Source organism: Schistocerca piceifrons, chromosome 5, assembly GCF_021461385.2.
Source record: "Schistocerca piceifrons isolate TAMUIC-IGC-003096 chromosome 5, iqSchPice1.1, whole genome shotgun sequence".
NCBI lineage: Eukaryota > Metazoa > Arthropoda > Insecta > Orthoptera > Acrididae > Schistocerca > Schistocerca piceifrons.
In genome coordinates, this window is record NC_060142.1 from 628672342 (window position 1) to 628687942 (window position 15601).

Sequence of the window (15601 nt, forward strand, 5' to 3'; positions counted from 1 at the left end):
CGCTCACAATCTATGAACCAATATACATAAAGCACTAGTGCACTGGGCAGGATGAAGACAGCTTGTGGCCTGCAAATGTAGATCTGTATGCGTTGGCTTGTGATAGACACTGTAACCCTAGGTTCCATCTACTTTCCTTCATACCAAAACATCTAGAAAAGTTAAAGTACCATCTTTTTCCACTTTTATATTTGGATGGAGTGAATTTAAATGCTGAAGAAACATAGGTAGAGTGTCAAATCCATATGGCCACACCACAAATGTATCATCCACATACTGCAGAAAACGAGCATTTGAGGGTGGCTGAGTGTAGTGCTCTTTCTTCAAAGTCCTCCATAAAATAATTGACCACAACAGGAGACAGGGGAATCCCCATGGCAACACTGTCCACTTGTTCAAAATATTGGCCATGTAAGCGATTCGACGATTGCAATCTAAGAGTTATCAGGCGACCTGTGAAATCTTCAGAGTTTCAAATATGATGGTCACACTTGCTTATGAGAGGTCCCAATAGTGATGTCAGATATTTGACAATAAAATAAGTAGCTGCTGCTATGTTACTTACAATGGGACAGGGAGGCACCTCATTCTTTTGGATCTTGGGTAGGCCTTAGTGTCTAGGAGGAACTGCAGTCTGATGACGTTGGTGACTCGTGCTGAAAGTCTCTCTCTGGATCCTACCAGCTGGATCACTTTTTAATTTACAATATGCAGGATCGTCGAGCAGTTTGTGTATCTTGCTATTATATTCTGTGCATGAGAGAAGCACAGTAGCATTTCCTTTGTCAGCAGGTAAGATGGCGATGTTTTGGGTCTCCTCTCAGTTCTCGCAGAGCATTGGTTTCAGCTGAGGTAATGTTAAAGTAGCCTTTCTTAACTGGAGCTTGAGTCAAGGTGCGGTATGTGTTGTACGCCTAATCCCTTCATCAGCATCCTTAGGAAGTTTTGAAACAGCCTGTTCTATTACACTAATCACATGTCGGAAGGGAAATGTCCCCGGTGTAGGCGCAAAATTCAGATCCTCCCTAGCACCAAAACTGCAGTGTTGTCCAAAGTCGTCTTTGTGAGATTAAACACGGTACGTGTTCTTGACATGTCTTTTTGCATTCGGGCTTCAAGTCGATCGTATTTTGTCATTTGACGAATCTTAGCTTGTCGTTAAGTCTAATCAGCCAGAGGTAGATTGTTCAGCACCCTTGCATTTGTACTGAGATGCCACAACAAGCACACCATTCCTACATTTGTTAAATTTAAACACTGTATAAACTCTGTGGTTCCCATTAGAATTAGACAACCGGTGAGTGCAGTACTTGTGAGAGAAAGGGTACGCTATATGCATCTGGAATAGTGCGTGGTGTCCACATTACTATCACTCCACCGGAAGATTTCAGCAAAACTTTCAGCAGTATCCTGGAACTGGGTAGACGGCACCACTTTGGCACTGGCTGATTGGACACCCTTATGAAGTTTTGATACAGCCTGTTCTATTCCACATATCTTATCTGAGATGGGAATGGTCCACAGTGTAGGCGCAAAATTCAGACCCTTCCCTAGCGCTGAAACTGCAGCGTCATCCGAAGTCTTCGTGAGCTGTGGTCTCTTTACTTCCTCTATCATTTTGCCATGTGCCTCCTTAAATTCATTTTTGTCATTTTTTACTACTTACTTGCCTCCTTAAACTCATTTGTCTTTTTGACTAATTACCCTTAACAGTTATGAGTATAATCTGCATTTTCTTAAAAGAGAAAGGTTGGCCCTCAGTCTTATGAAATATAGCACCAGATCTAATTTTGTGTTTGGTGTTGTGTATGTAATCAAATTCCTAATTTATTTTGGCTATTCCTAGTTAATATATTTTGTTGTAGGGTGAAATCAGTAATTGTTTCATGGCTTAAATGCTGTTGTTGATTCACAAAGAAATATAAATTCTGTACTAATTATAAACATTTCGAAGAAGAACTACTAGGATTCTCAAAGTATTTATTTGGTTCTATTTGACAACATATTAGCAAAGCCACCCCTTAATTAATTCCAAAATAATTACCAGGTTTGTCAAAAGAATTGTTTGCGTAGCTATATGTGTTAACTTCATTATTTAAACAAATAATTCGGCCTACCCTTTGTGATAGAAGGAACTGTTAAAGCGGAATTTTTCAATATATTCACTTAATTGAATGAGTTATGTTTTAATTGTTATTTCTGTAAATTAAACATCGAACAATGTATAATTTCAGGCCTATTATTGTGAAGATATATAAAGGCCTGACTTTTCGTCCCAAATCAATCAGTCCACAGCTGATTTTTCCGACGGGAAGTCTGTATCAGTTAGAGTAATGCATTAGCTTAACATAGTGTAACGCAAATAGGCCGTGTGTTAAAATAATGACAATACATACCGTATTATTCTGCAAGAACTGTGAAATGTGTGGTCAGGTTTTTACTGCTCACAGATGTTCAACAGCAAACTATTGTAGCAATATGTTGATGTTCGGCTGCCATCTATTAACTACGCTTGTCAAAATTTATGAATAGTGAATTGCCCATATAATTGTGTAATATTGGGGGGTTGTGAACAGCGAAAGTAAAGAACTGTCAACTAAATCATTTACGGTAGTCAGTGTTGAACTTCCACCCCCCATTTTTCAGCCAGTATAACAATGCAGTAGTCAACACTGAGGACTATCAACGAAGAAATAAAGCAGGCGAATGCCACAGTGAGATTAAACACATTACAGCTTCTTGGTGTGTCTTCTTGCATTCAGGTTTCAAGTCAATCATATTTTGCCATTTGTTGATCCTTAGCTTGTTGTTCAGTTCACTCAGCCAGTGCCCAAGTAGTGCTGTCTACCCAGTTCCAATATACTGCTGAAAGGTTCGCTGAAATCTTCAGGTGTAGTGATAGTAATGTGGACACCACGCACTATTCCAGATGCGTATAGCATACCCTTTCTCTCACAAGTACTGCACTCACCTGTTGTCTAATTCTAATGGGAGCCACAGAGTTTATACAGTGTTTAAATTTAACAAATGTAGGAATGGTGTGCTTGTTGTGGCATCTCAGTACAAATGCAAGGGTGCTGAACAATCTACCTCTGGCTGATTAGACTGAACGACAAGCTAAGATTCGTCAAATGACAAAATACGATCGACTCGAAGCCCGAATGCAAAACGACATGTCAAGAAGACGTGATGTGTTTAATCTCACAAAGAAGACTATAGACGATGCTGCAGTTTTGGTACTTGGGCAGATATGAATTTTGCGCCTACATTGGGGACAATTCCCTTCCGACATATGATTAGTGTAATAGAACAGGCTGTTTCAAAACTTCCTAAGGACGCTGACGAAGGGATTAGGCATACAACACATGCCGCACCTTGACTCAAGCTCCAGTTAAGAAGTCCAACTTTAACATCAACTCAGCTGAAACTAATGCTCTGCAAGAACTGACAGGAGACCCAAAACATCGCCATCTTACCTGCTGACAAAGGAAATGCTACTGTGTTTCTCTCGCACACAGAATCTAATAGCAAGATATACAAACCACTCGATGATTCTGCATATCGTAAATTATAAGTAATCCAACTGGTAGGATCTAGAGAAACACTTTGGAACTCACCCGGAAGATCTAGATTTCAGCACATGTCACCAAGGGTTTACGTAAACAGACGGCAGTTCCTCCTAGACACTAAGGCCTACCCAAGATCCAAAAGAATGAGTTGCCTCTACATCCCATTGTAAGTAACATAGGAGCACCTACTGATTTTATTGTCAAATATCTGACATCACTATTGGGACCTCTCGTAGGCAAGTGTGACCATCATATCCAAAACTCTGAAGCTTTCACAGGTCACCTGAATACTCTTAGATTGCAATCATCGAATCGCTTAGTAAGTTTTGATATTGTATCTTTATTTACAATGGCTGCCTTGCAGGACTCTTTAGAGCTCATTAGCAATGAGTTTGAGGAGGACATAGTGGCATTATTTAAACATGTGCTTACTTCAACATACTTCTTATTTCATGGCCAATATTTTGAACACTGGACAGTGTTGCCATGGGAAGCCCTCTGTCTCCTGTGGTGGTCAATTATTTTACGGAGGAATCTGAAGAAAAAGCACTACAGTCAGCCACGCTCAAACGCTCTCGTTTTCTGCAGTATGTGGATGATACATCTGTGGTGTGGCCATATGGATTTGACACTCTACCTGTGTTTCTTCAGAATTTAAATTCACTCCATCCAAATATAAAAGTCGAAAAAGATGGTACAAACGAAAGTAGATGGTATCTTGGGACACAGAGTCTATCACAAGCCAACGCATACAGATCTACATTTGGAGGTCACAAGCTGCCATCAACCTGCCCAATGCGATAGTGCATTACGTACATTGGATCATAGATTGTGAGTGTTATCTGATCCTGAAAGCCTGTCGAGTGAAATGCAACAATTGAAAGCAGTATTCTGACAAAATAGTTAATATGAGAGACAGGTACATGAAGCATTCAGGCCCAAGTGAGTTCAACCTATAGAGCAGAACAAAGATACGAAGACATGTACCACTTGACCTTTTTGACATATTTTGATGCCATGTCATCAAAAATCCGAAGAGTACTCGGAAGATAGGAGATTAATCTGCAAAACTGAGGAACCTGCTGGATTCAGTTAAGGATGATCTTGACCTGAGGAAACGTGATGGATACAAGATTCCTTGTCAATATCAGATGGCGTATATAGGCTGAACATGTCGTACAGTACAAGAACGCTGCAATGAACGTCAGCAACATTCACGCTTACGCCAACCGGAAAAGTTGGCAATTGCAAAACACTGTCTGAATACAGGACCTCACATGATTTACAAAAAGACGGAAGTTTTATCCCCGGCATCATCCTTCTGGGATTGCATCAGTAAGGAAGCAATACCTATCAACACAGCTGATAATCTCATCAACGGGGTGGGGTAGTTCAACTGCGCACAATCTGGAACCCTGCACTGGCCACTATTAAATCATAACCATAAAATCAAGAGATTTTTGATTACAGACCCGTCATAACTTTGGTCTAGTATGTGTGTGTGTGTGTGTGTGTGTGTGTGTGTGTGTGTGTGTGTGTGTGTTTTTGTGTGTGTGTTTTTCTTTATTATTATTATTTTTTTTTTTAACGTCTGGCCGCAATGTTAGTAAACACAGCATACAGCAAAAGCACATGCACAAGAGGGCCACTCTGAAATCTTCACAAAGGGCGTTTGAGTATGGCTCCATCTATCTGCAAATTATTGAGCATGCGTGATTTCCAGGCCTGCGCATTGTACACGGGTGTTTTCTATACACAGAATGCCAACATGCGGATACCATGTCATGTCTACCCACCGGCACAGTTCAACCACCTGAAGATGTCCGACAGTTAGTCCAAAGAAATATTGTGGAATTTGCACATCACCTGGCGGCAAACTTGTGGAGGCTATTTACAACATACCTGCCAGGAAAGTTTGAAAAGTCAAATCTGTCATTCATCGCACACAGTAACTTAATGTGCACAAATATATTACAGGTAATGTTAAAGAATAACACACAACCAGTATAACAAGACATCTACATAAACAACCCCATATGTATAAATACAGCTTTAGAAATACACTCAATAGTAAACCAGTTACTGTCTTACATGGCTGTCTTGGACGCCTTACTATTAACTAAAAATGTTTTAAACATAAATCTGTTTAGTAAAGTTACCAGCTTTATAATCTGAGGCTCTTGAGAACTGCATCATGTGGTGTTTGATGCAGTTTCCAAGAGACTCTGGAATAATTATTACGTTGGAAATAATTATTATGTAGGAAAAACTGCATATTGTACAAGCTAATTATCCCCTCCCCCCCCCCCCCCCCCCAAAAAACTGTATTTCACAACATCAATGTTACGTCATTCGCACAAAAGTCAGAAATAACATCCCCATTTCTCCCACAGAGGTATTCCATTGCCAACCGAACCTACGCAAAATTTTCATCCGACAATACTCCAGTAAAAATTATATCATCAAGATTAATCCACTGCGAAAAACACCCCATTCTCAAGATGTTGAATCTGCCTGAATGCCATTTATATCCATAAGTATAAATTAAATTGGAGAAATAATGTTTTGTGAATAAAAAGGGAATAACACAGTAATTAAAAATACAAACCAGGAACTACAGACACGTTCTCAAACGAGGTCCATTCTCCCAGACATTTTGCCCACCACCTAGAATAGGCTTTTTGTCCCCCCCCCCCCCCCCCCCACTCAAACTCTACAACATCCTGGTCAGACACAATGTTCCTTCTCCACACATTTCTCTATCCTGTGGCTCTCAACCCTGTAACCATCCACATTGTAAGACTTGTCCTATGCATCCTCCAACCACCACCAATACCAGCCCTTTAACTGGCAAAACAAACTATCAAAGGGAGGTCCACATGTGAAATGACCACTGTCATGTTCCTTTGTCCAGTGTTTTACATTGGCAAGAGAACCACCAAGTTATCAGTCAGGATGAATGGGCATAAGCACAGGGTGTATAGTGGCAACAAACAATATCCTGTTGCAGAGCATGCTCTACAACATGACAGTCGTGCCCTCGGTGCCTATTTCACCATATGTGCAATATGGATTCCTCCCCCAGGCACTAGTTTCTCAGATCTCTGCAGGTGGGAACTGGCATTACAACATGTCCTTTGTTCTCACAATGTACCTGGCCTTAATTTACATTAATTTCTTTAGTCTCAGCATTTCGTTTCAGTAACTATTACTTTCTTTACTCCTTTTAGTTTTCTATATCTTTTATTTTCTGATCTGTCTCTTTTTCCCCACTCCCAACCTCTACCACATACAACACACTTAGCATTTCGCCTTTAATAACTCTTGTATGCTCTTAGGTTTCCACACTAATTAACTCTTGTACATCACTTTGACAGTAATCTCTGTCTTGCTTATTACCCTATCTTCCACCTTTAAGCTCTCAGGTTTTGTAACGTCGTCTGGTGCACTCCCCACCCCATCCAGTAAGTCTCCCCTGACCCGGGATGCTGGGTGACTTTTCCGAACCCTCTCTATTTCCTAAACCTCGCCAGTCATTTATCTTCATCCCTCCTCTTTCCCCATCAACCCTTCTGGCAGGAGGAGGAGCCACTGACTCCAAAGGGCTGAAAATTTCCATAACCTTTATACGTATGCATTCTCCCGCTCCTGCTTGGTTAGTAAATTTTCTATCAGTCCAGTTACATTTGATCAAACAATGGAAAATACAGGATGGAATAAAAACAATATTATGAAAAGGATAGTTGCTACTCACCATATGCTAAGTTGCAGATAGGCACAACAAAAAGATTGTGAAACAAAGCTTTCAGCCAAACAAGCCTTCACCAGGAAAGACAACACACACACACACACACACACACACACACACACACACACACACACACACACACACACACACTAGCTGCAACTCAGCATCTCTGCTATATGATGAGTAACCATCCTTTTCATAATATTGGTGTTACATTTTATCAATGAATTGTTATTCATTCAAATTATGCACTTAATAAGAGGAAAAGTTAATCTATGATTTCAAATAAAATTATTGTTCAATAACTATTTTCCTCAGTTATTTTATATGTTCATGGATACTGTTCCATTTTAAAATCAAAAAACCATTATACTTAGCAAGCACTACAAGCTTTTTTACTGATATCACTTGTCAGTTACCTCATTTTCTTAAGTATCTACAAAAGTAAACTACAGTTTTTATGTATTTGTTCTACGTACAATAGATCTGTGTTTACTCAGCCCACAGTAATAAAACTGAGAATGTTATGAAATAAAGACAAATAAAAAGCACATTCAGAATTTTAAAAAAAGATATCAGTAGCTTTGCAGTCAACTGTAAAAGGCAATTTTTATCGAATATTTTGTTGGTTCTTAGAGGAACATAGACACATTAAAAACTTGAATAGGCAATATTAATGTTCCATAATAATTTCAAACTCCTAGCACCTGGATCCCTTCATGTGGATATGGGAGGAAAGAGGATCACAAAGAGAACAGAAACATAAAAGAATTCATAAAATAAAAATAAGAAAAGTATATGAAAGAGAAGGGGAGAAATGAGGAGAGATTGGAGAGAAAGGGAAAAAAACCATGATCACATTTATAAGTTTCATAGAAAAACGGCTGAGAAAAAGAGAGAGAGACGAACAGAAAGCAAAAGATTATTGAAAATATCACATGGAGTAGAAAAGGCAACTGGAACATAACATAGGTCTACACCACATTCTTCTTTTAATGAAGCCATTCCAAAAAAAAAAAAATGGTAGATCTACCTCTGAATTACATGATAATTAGCAAGGCTGAATGGATTAAAAGCTATTGTCTGGATGTAGACTAGATTGGGAGAATTGCAAACCATTTCTGTGGAAGGTATAATCAAAGAAAATTCGAATCCAGGAATTCATTTCACTATTGATGTATGCTACACCTTCTTGTTACTGTGACAATTCTGTACATTCTGCTTTCTCTCAATGAATTTTTTTTACTATCCACAGAATCCACAATAAGCTCAATATTTATCTTAAATCAGGCTTTAAGATACAAGCTCCATTTCTTGTACAATCTGACACTTCATTCCACCAATATCCTAAACTCTTTCAACCTGCCTGTGAAACAGTTTCACCAACTTCTTTAACACCCTTCAGCAGTTATAATACAGAATCATGTAATCTACAGCTATTCTCTACAAGCCACCTTACAGTGCATGGCAGAGGGTACATCCATACCACTGCTACACCCCATCTCTACCCGTTCACCCGTTCCATTGGCAAAGAGTGATTGGCAAGAACAACTATGAGCTTGAAATTTTCTGATCTTACTAAGACATTTCACACGATGTACTTGGGAGAACGTAAAATGTTACCCAGCTCTTCTTGAGACTATGCATTTGTAATTTTAATAATGACACAGAATGTCTCTCTTGCAGTATTTGCCACTGGAGATTCTCTCTGACTTACTACACGAACCTGTGTCAAGGCACACTACTATTTGTCTCTACTTCCCCTATTAACCTGACATGTTGTCCCTGACTCACAAACAATATTTAAGAACTAACAAATGTGGGTTTTGTGGGTTGACTCTTTCATGAGCAAATTACAATTATTAATAATCCCTACAACAGATTCCAGTCTGGCATCTGCTTTCCTTAGTCGGTGGATGCACTTCTTGGTGCTAAAAATGGTTTTACCTTGATATTGTTTTGATGGTGACCGTTTCAGTGAATTACTGTCAGCATTGTAATCTGAAACTTATCACTCTTATTACCTATTTATGTGCAATCATTGCATTTATTTATCTTCTTCTGGGTCAACTGCCATTTGCCACACCAGTCATCAGTCCTCTGCAGGTATTTCTGCATTTGATACCTCTTTTCAACTGTTGTGACTTAATTGTACAAAGCATCACAGAACTTCTAACATTATCCACAAGATCTCTTATTTACATTGTAATCAATAATGACCACATAACACTTCCTCAGCATAAGAGCAAAGTTACTTTCATATCTGATGATTCCCTGGTTAAGAATGATGTGTTGAGTTCTGCAAGAGAAGATGTCCTGAAACTAATCACAAAGCTGGTCAAACAACACCTGAAATCCAATACTTAAGTACTCAGTCATATATCAAAATTAAATTGACCACTGGTTCTATAAAGCTTGAAACCAAGTACATTACCAACACATCTATCTTTCCTATTGATAAGCAATCCTTTTATGCATATTTCCTATAGGTAAGCAATCCTTTTATTTGTCTTTATTTGGTTTGTTTTTAATCCTTTATTACTGTTTCTGAAGTGCAGCAGGTATTTATATTTTATATAATATGTAATCACAAACATAAACTTAATAACTGGTGTGGTGAAATTGCTAAAGACTTACAAATTTGAGATGAGGTATGGAGTAATACTCTTTTTTTGTTGTTGGAAACCAAAATGGAAGCGTTTCATCCTGCAAGCAAATTTAATTTCATGCATTTATTTTCAGTAAAGACAACAACCATGCTTAATTTATGCAGTTATAATAAAGAAAAAAAGAACTAAAAAAATAAAGTATTAGCAATAAAATCACAAGGACTCAGCTATTGAAAGTGAACGTAATTAACAGATGGAAAAAAATGCAATGACATGTTTATGACTAGTCTTTCAATTATTACTCACATTGTTATACATAATAACTACAGAAATTTAAGTAACTGTAAACATTATTTTCACATTTTAAGCATAAAAGCACAAAAATACCATGCAAAATTAAAAAAACACTCAAATATTTTCTACAACACAACAGCGTCACCATGTTTAGTAAAACAGACTGCTTTGAACCATGAGGCCAACTCACGAAGGTAAAATATTTCTCAACAGGTCGGAAATCTTTCAGTTGTGTCCTTCGTTCTGTCCGTATAGGGCGAATAGTAGCTTTAATGGTGAGATTTCCACGCACTGGACCACCACTTGTATAATTTGCCATAATTCTGCCATAAATATAACGGTCTGATGTAAAGAAGAAGGCAGGCATTGTCACATTAACCTGAAACAAAACATAGCTGTAGTATTAAATTTTTTGAACATTGCTAAAGTTAATGCTGTCTTAAAGTCTCACATTATGCTTGTTCTTTTAACTGATAAAACAGAGTGTATGAGCTTTAGAACAAATATAAAACTTGACTATCTGTAGCGTATTACCTCAAATCTTGTCTGGTAGTATTCTTCAACGAGAAAAGTTGCTTCTTCAACTTGACCTTGGGCAATCACTTGTATGGTCCAGTTACCAAATACGGGCTGGTCAGACAGCTGATAGGATAAACTTACACTTCCCAAATTTGACTGCAACGAACAGGTGATGTGTCAAAAAATACAGTACATAATATTTTGACTGATGAGAAACTCAAATCCACTATTACTCATTCTACACATACCTGACGAGAGAGCCATCTTCTCATTATTATTCTATTGGGGTCCAACATGTATACATCAATAGCTCCATCAAATGCTTTGAGCGATGTGCTGATTGGAATCGTGCGGAATCTTACTGTAAAATAATATATCTTCTTACTGCTCATATCTTTATTTTCATTGCACTGCATTTTAGCCAGTAATTTACCACCATTAATTGTACTCCACGACATGTTTTATACTTCTAACAGCAGTGAATTCATCCCCCCCCCCCCTTTGAAATGAAGCATAAAATAATATAAATTCACTGCCCTTGTCTTTCAGGGACTCACATCACATGCATCTCTGACAGTTTTAGCAAAAGTGTTGATATCCTTACTGCTCAACACCAAAATTAAAAATACATCAACAAACAGAGTTAAATCACCCAAGTGAGCATTGACTTTCTCATGATAATGCATTTTAGTAGTATGAACATCAATTAAAATAAATAGCCAAAGCTTTATATGTACCTGTCTGGCCCTGCATGTACACAGGTTTGTCCATCTGAATAAAAATAGTCATGGACCTCTGGGAAAAAGTTAAACGAGTCTCATTTACAAACGCAGAGCCGCCCAACAGATTATCGTATGTGCCTTCCACTCGTAGCTTGTACACACCAAAGACACTTGTAGGTGGTATCTGAAACAAACAAACCCAATACCGTCAAAAGTCACAAACTATTGTGTAAACACAACACTTACACACATTACTCAACTTGAAGATACATAGTTAAGAAACAAAACTTTTATGCAGACACAGTTCAGTTCAGTTTTTAATAAATTGTCAACGAGGTGTGTAAATAAAGTAATGAGACTGATGGCATAGTGTTTGATCCAGCAACACTAGTGATGCCACACTTGGAGGGAGGTGAATATGTGACATGCCTACAGTGCACTTTGGCCTGCACTAGTGTCATGTTGGTCGTGGTAGTGCATTTTTTAGTGGAGAAGGTTTTGCTTGTGCATTCTGCCAATGAGAGCACAAATTTTGAGAAACAATGTGAGATCAGATTGTGCTTCACTTTTGGACACTAAGCAACAGAAATGTTTGCAAAACTTTGGAAGGCATACGAGGCATTGGTTTGTCAAGAGCTAAGGTAAGTTGGTGGTTCAAGGCATTTGCAGAAGGAAGACAGCCAACTGAAAATGAACCTCACAGCGGAAGGTCTTCACTTTCAAGATCTGATGCAAATTTCGATTGAGTCCAGGATCTTGTGCGTGCAGATCATCGTTTGACAGTGTGAATGATTGGGACAATGTTGAATTTGAGCCACATCATTGTCCATCAGAGACAAACATAAAATACAATTGGGTGTCGCATCACGACAATGCATCCTGTCACACAACAACTTCAGTAACCATGACTTGGTCAGTAATAACATTCTTGTGGCTTCTCAAGACTCCTTATTCACCTGGCTTGAGTCCTTGAGAATTTTTTCTCTTTCTGAGATTGAAAACACACCTTTAGGGGCCCTGGGCAACACTCAAATGATTGTATCTAACCAGTTGAAGGTTATTCCAGCATCTGAGTTCTAGTACTGCAGTGAAGAGTGAAAGAACCATCTCCAGTGCTGTGTGGCTTCAGAAGGCAAGTACTTTGAAGGGGACAACACTCAATTGTAATACTGTTGGAATAAAACAAGAGGGGAAAAAATCATCAAAATTCTTTATTTACACAGCTTGTATGTCTTATAGCTGTAAAAATGTTACAAACAATGGAAATGGACAGACTGATTGGTAGAGATAAGCCTTTACGTTTGTCATTCTTTGCTAACTAAGCAAGTAGATAAAGTGTACACAACAGTCACTTCAAAGCTAGTAACAGTAGTCATTTTCCTCAATAGGCTGTTCTTTTTATTATTATTTATCTAAAACATACAGAACGGACACATTAACTTGTTAAACAAGGGGTAACGTGCTCAAGAAACAAAAGGTTTTATAAATGAATGGAAGATGTAGTATGTCATTGCACAGGGTGAGTAAAGACATTCAGAACTCAGATCAACTGTGCACCTCACAGACCATCATTTTTATCAAGTGATCTGCAAACATAGTTATGAAATTAAGCACACCACTATGATGCATATTATTCTAGTTCTGGTTAGAATTTTCTTAATCTGTTTGTGGAGATCTCTTCAAAGTATGATGGAATGTGAAGCTATCCCAATGATCTTTTAACAGGGATGTAAATGAGCACATCTGACACATAGCAGTAAACAAAGAAGCAGATAGTTAACTAAGATTTGTGATATGGTTATGGTAATCACTTGACTTTACAACCCTAGATTTCTTTCTGTCAGTATGTATCAAGTGTATACCGTGTACCACCTGCTGGTGTGCTGTGAATTATTAATATTTCTGAACAAACTCAGCATACACCCAGATTTATATCAGAGTCCGGCATTTATCAATGAATGTTATCAGATTCAAAGAAGACACAAAAATTTGTGTGTACACTTTCAATAGGCATAAAGTTTGTCACATCTGAGACAGGTTTTCTCTTGATAATGATGAGGATGATGATGATGATGATGATGATGTTTATTGTTGTTATACATATTGTTCATCACAGTAAATACAGCAGATAAGTTCATTACACCAGATTTCATATATTGTCACTAGTCCAGCACTTCACAATGGTCAAAGACTGTGTGATATATCAGCAGATAATTTGTTCAGATGCCAGTAAAGTGACTTTTCATAATTTTATTAGGGCCAAAGGTTTCCCAGTGTCCACAAGGTATTTTGGCATTTCTCCCATTGTGCTAAGATCCAATTGGACCACTTTCATTGGTTTATGACAGAGTCATTGTAGTTCAATTTTCAAGTCCTCATAACTGGAAAGTTTTCCACGGTGTCAGCGAGTTGGTTATGATGTGGGATGGCAAGGTCAATGATCTACACTTCCTCCTTCTCCACAAATGTCATGTCTGGTGTATTTTCTAGCATTCAGTCTGACTAAATTCAGAAGTGCCACAGCAAAGTAACACTTTCCTACTGACAACTTTCCCTGGCTTCTTGTCCCACCAGTTCCTTGCCAACATGGGATGGTAATTTTCATGCCAAGACCCTGTGGACCGTTTATGGCCAATCTTTGTATCTATGCTTGTTACCAGCCTGAGCGATCTTTCTGCTGCGTTGAAGATACGTCCAATTGTTCAGTCAGCTGCTTTAGAGCCTTACTTCAGGTATTTTGCTAATTTCTCGATATTGGCTTTGATGGTGTTAGTTCTGATTGCGCCAAAAAACAGTCCTCCCGATTCTTTCTTTAATGTTCTGTTGGTCAGCCAATATTATGTCATTTCTTTATCTATTTTAGACCTGGTCTTTTATTTATCTATTTTGCCTTTAGTCTTCCCCAAGAACAGTCCATGCAGCACTTTACTGCACAGACTGACAGTTTGCAATGGATTATAACCTTCTTGTATTGATTCTTGGTTTGCTATATCTTGAGAAGCTTTCTGTTGTTGCTTCAGTCAGAGCTGGTCCTCTTATCTTTAACATAATCTGCCACTGTACGCTGCTCGTCTTCCACTGTCTGCCTCACTTGCGAAAGTCCTCTACTGCCTGCGCTTCTGGGCAACCACCTCACATCAACATCACTGCAAGTGTGGAATACGTGGTGAATTGTCACGAATGTCCTGTCCAGATTACACGGCTCTACTTTTGTCCAACTCCGTGCGAATAGCTGTCATGGTTTCACCACACTGTTTATATTGTTGGCAAGCAAGAAGCCACAATTTTTTCAGCTAGAAATGCAGCCAGCTGTGTGGCTCAGCATCTCTGCATCAATACAGGCAATGTTATAAAACAATGACTAAAAACATTCATGGTGTCAATGTGTCAAGAAAACATAAATATAAACTGTTTATTAATATAAGAGAGGGAAACATTCCACGCGGGAAAAATATATTTAAAAACAAAGATGATGTGACTTACCATACGAAAGCGCTGGCAGGTCGATAGAAACACAGACAGACACATACACACACACAAAATTCAAGCTTTCGCAACAAACTGTTGCCTCATCAGGAAAGAGGGAAGGAGAGGGAAAGACGAAAGGAAGTGGGTTTTAAGGGAGAGGGTAAGGAGTCATCCCAATCCCGGGAGCGGAAAGACTTACCTTAGGGGGAAAAAAGGACGGGTATACACTCGCACGCACGCACACACACACACATATCCAGACACAAGCAGACATATTTACAGCCAGCGCTTTCGTATGGTAAGTCACATCATCTTTGTTTTTAAATATATAAACTGTTTATTATATGCACAAAAAAAAGCTGTTAATGAAATAGTCATTTAATGGATGTAAAGTGTTAGTTGCATGAACACACACACACACACACACACACACACACACACACACACACACACCCCATGCTTATACCCACTAGATTTTGATTTTTTAAGTGCAAATCTACATGATGGTAATACATACTCAGTCTCTTAACAATACAGAGATGGGTGTAACTGTGACTTTTAAATAAAGTTAAATGGGACAGCACAATCTGTTTATGTAACTGTATGAATTAGCTCAAGTAGGAACCATATATATATATATATATATATATATATATATATATATATATATAT

At 38.4% G+C, this 15601-nt stretch overlaps 1 protein-coding gene across 2 annotated transcripts in view; it reads right to left on the reverse strand.

Annotated features, from left to right (window-relative positions):
- LOC124797879 (CD109 antigen) overlaps positions 1 to 15601 on the reverse strand; it is an 855659-nt gene that overhangs the window by 66937 nt on the left and 773121 nt on the right. For both annotated transcript variants that reach the window (XM_047260975.1, XM_047260976.1), the window contains 5 exons: positions 11477 to 11645; positions 10988 to 11100; positions 10755 to 10895; positions 10411 to 10599; positions 9955 to 10023 (listed from right to left, as the gene is read on the reverse strand). In XM_047260975.1, coding sequence (XP_047116931.1) covers positions 9955 to 10023; positions 10411 to 10599; positions 10755 to 10895; positions 10988 to 11100; positions 11477 to 11645 — 681 coding nt within the window. The remainder of the gene's footprint in view (positions 1 to 9954; positions 10024 to 10410; positions 10600 to 10754; positions 10896 to 10987; positions 11101 to 11476; positions 11646 to 15601) is intronic.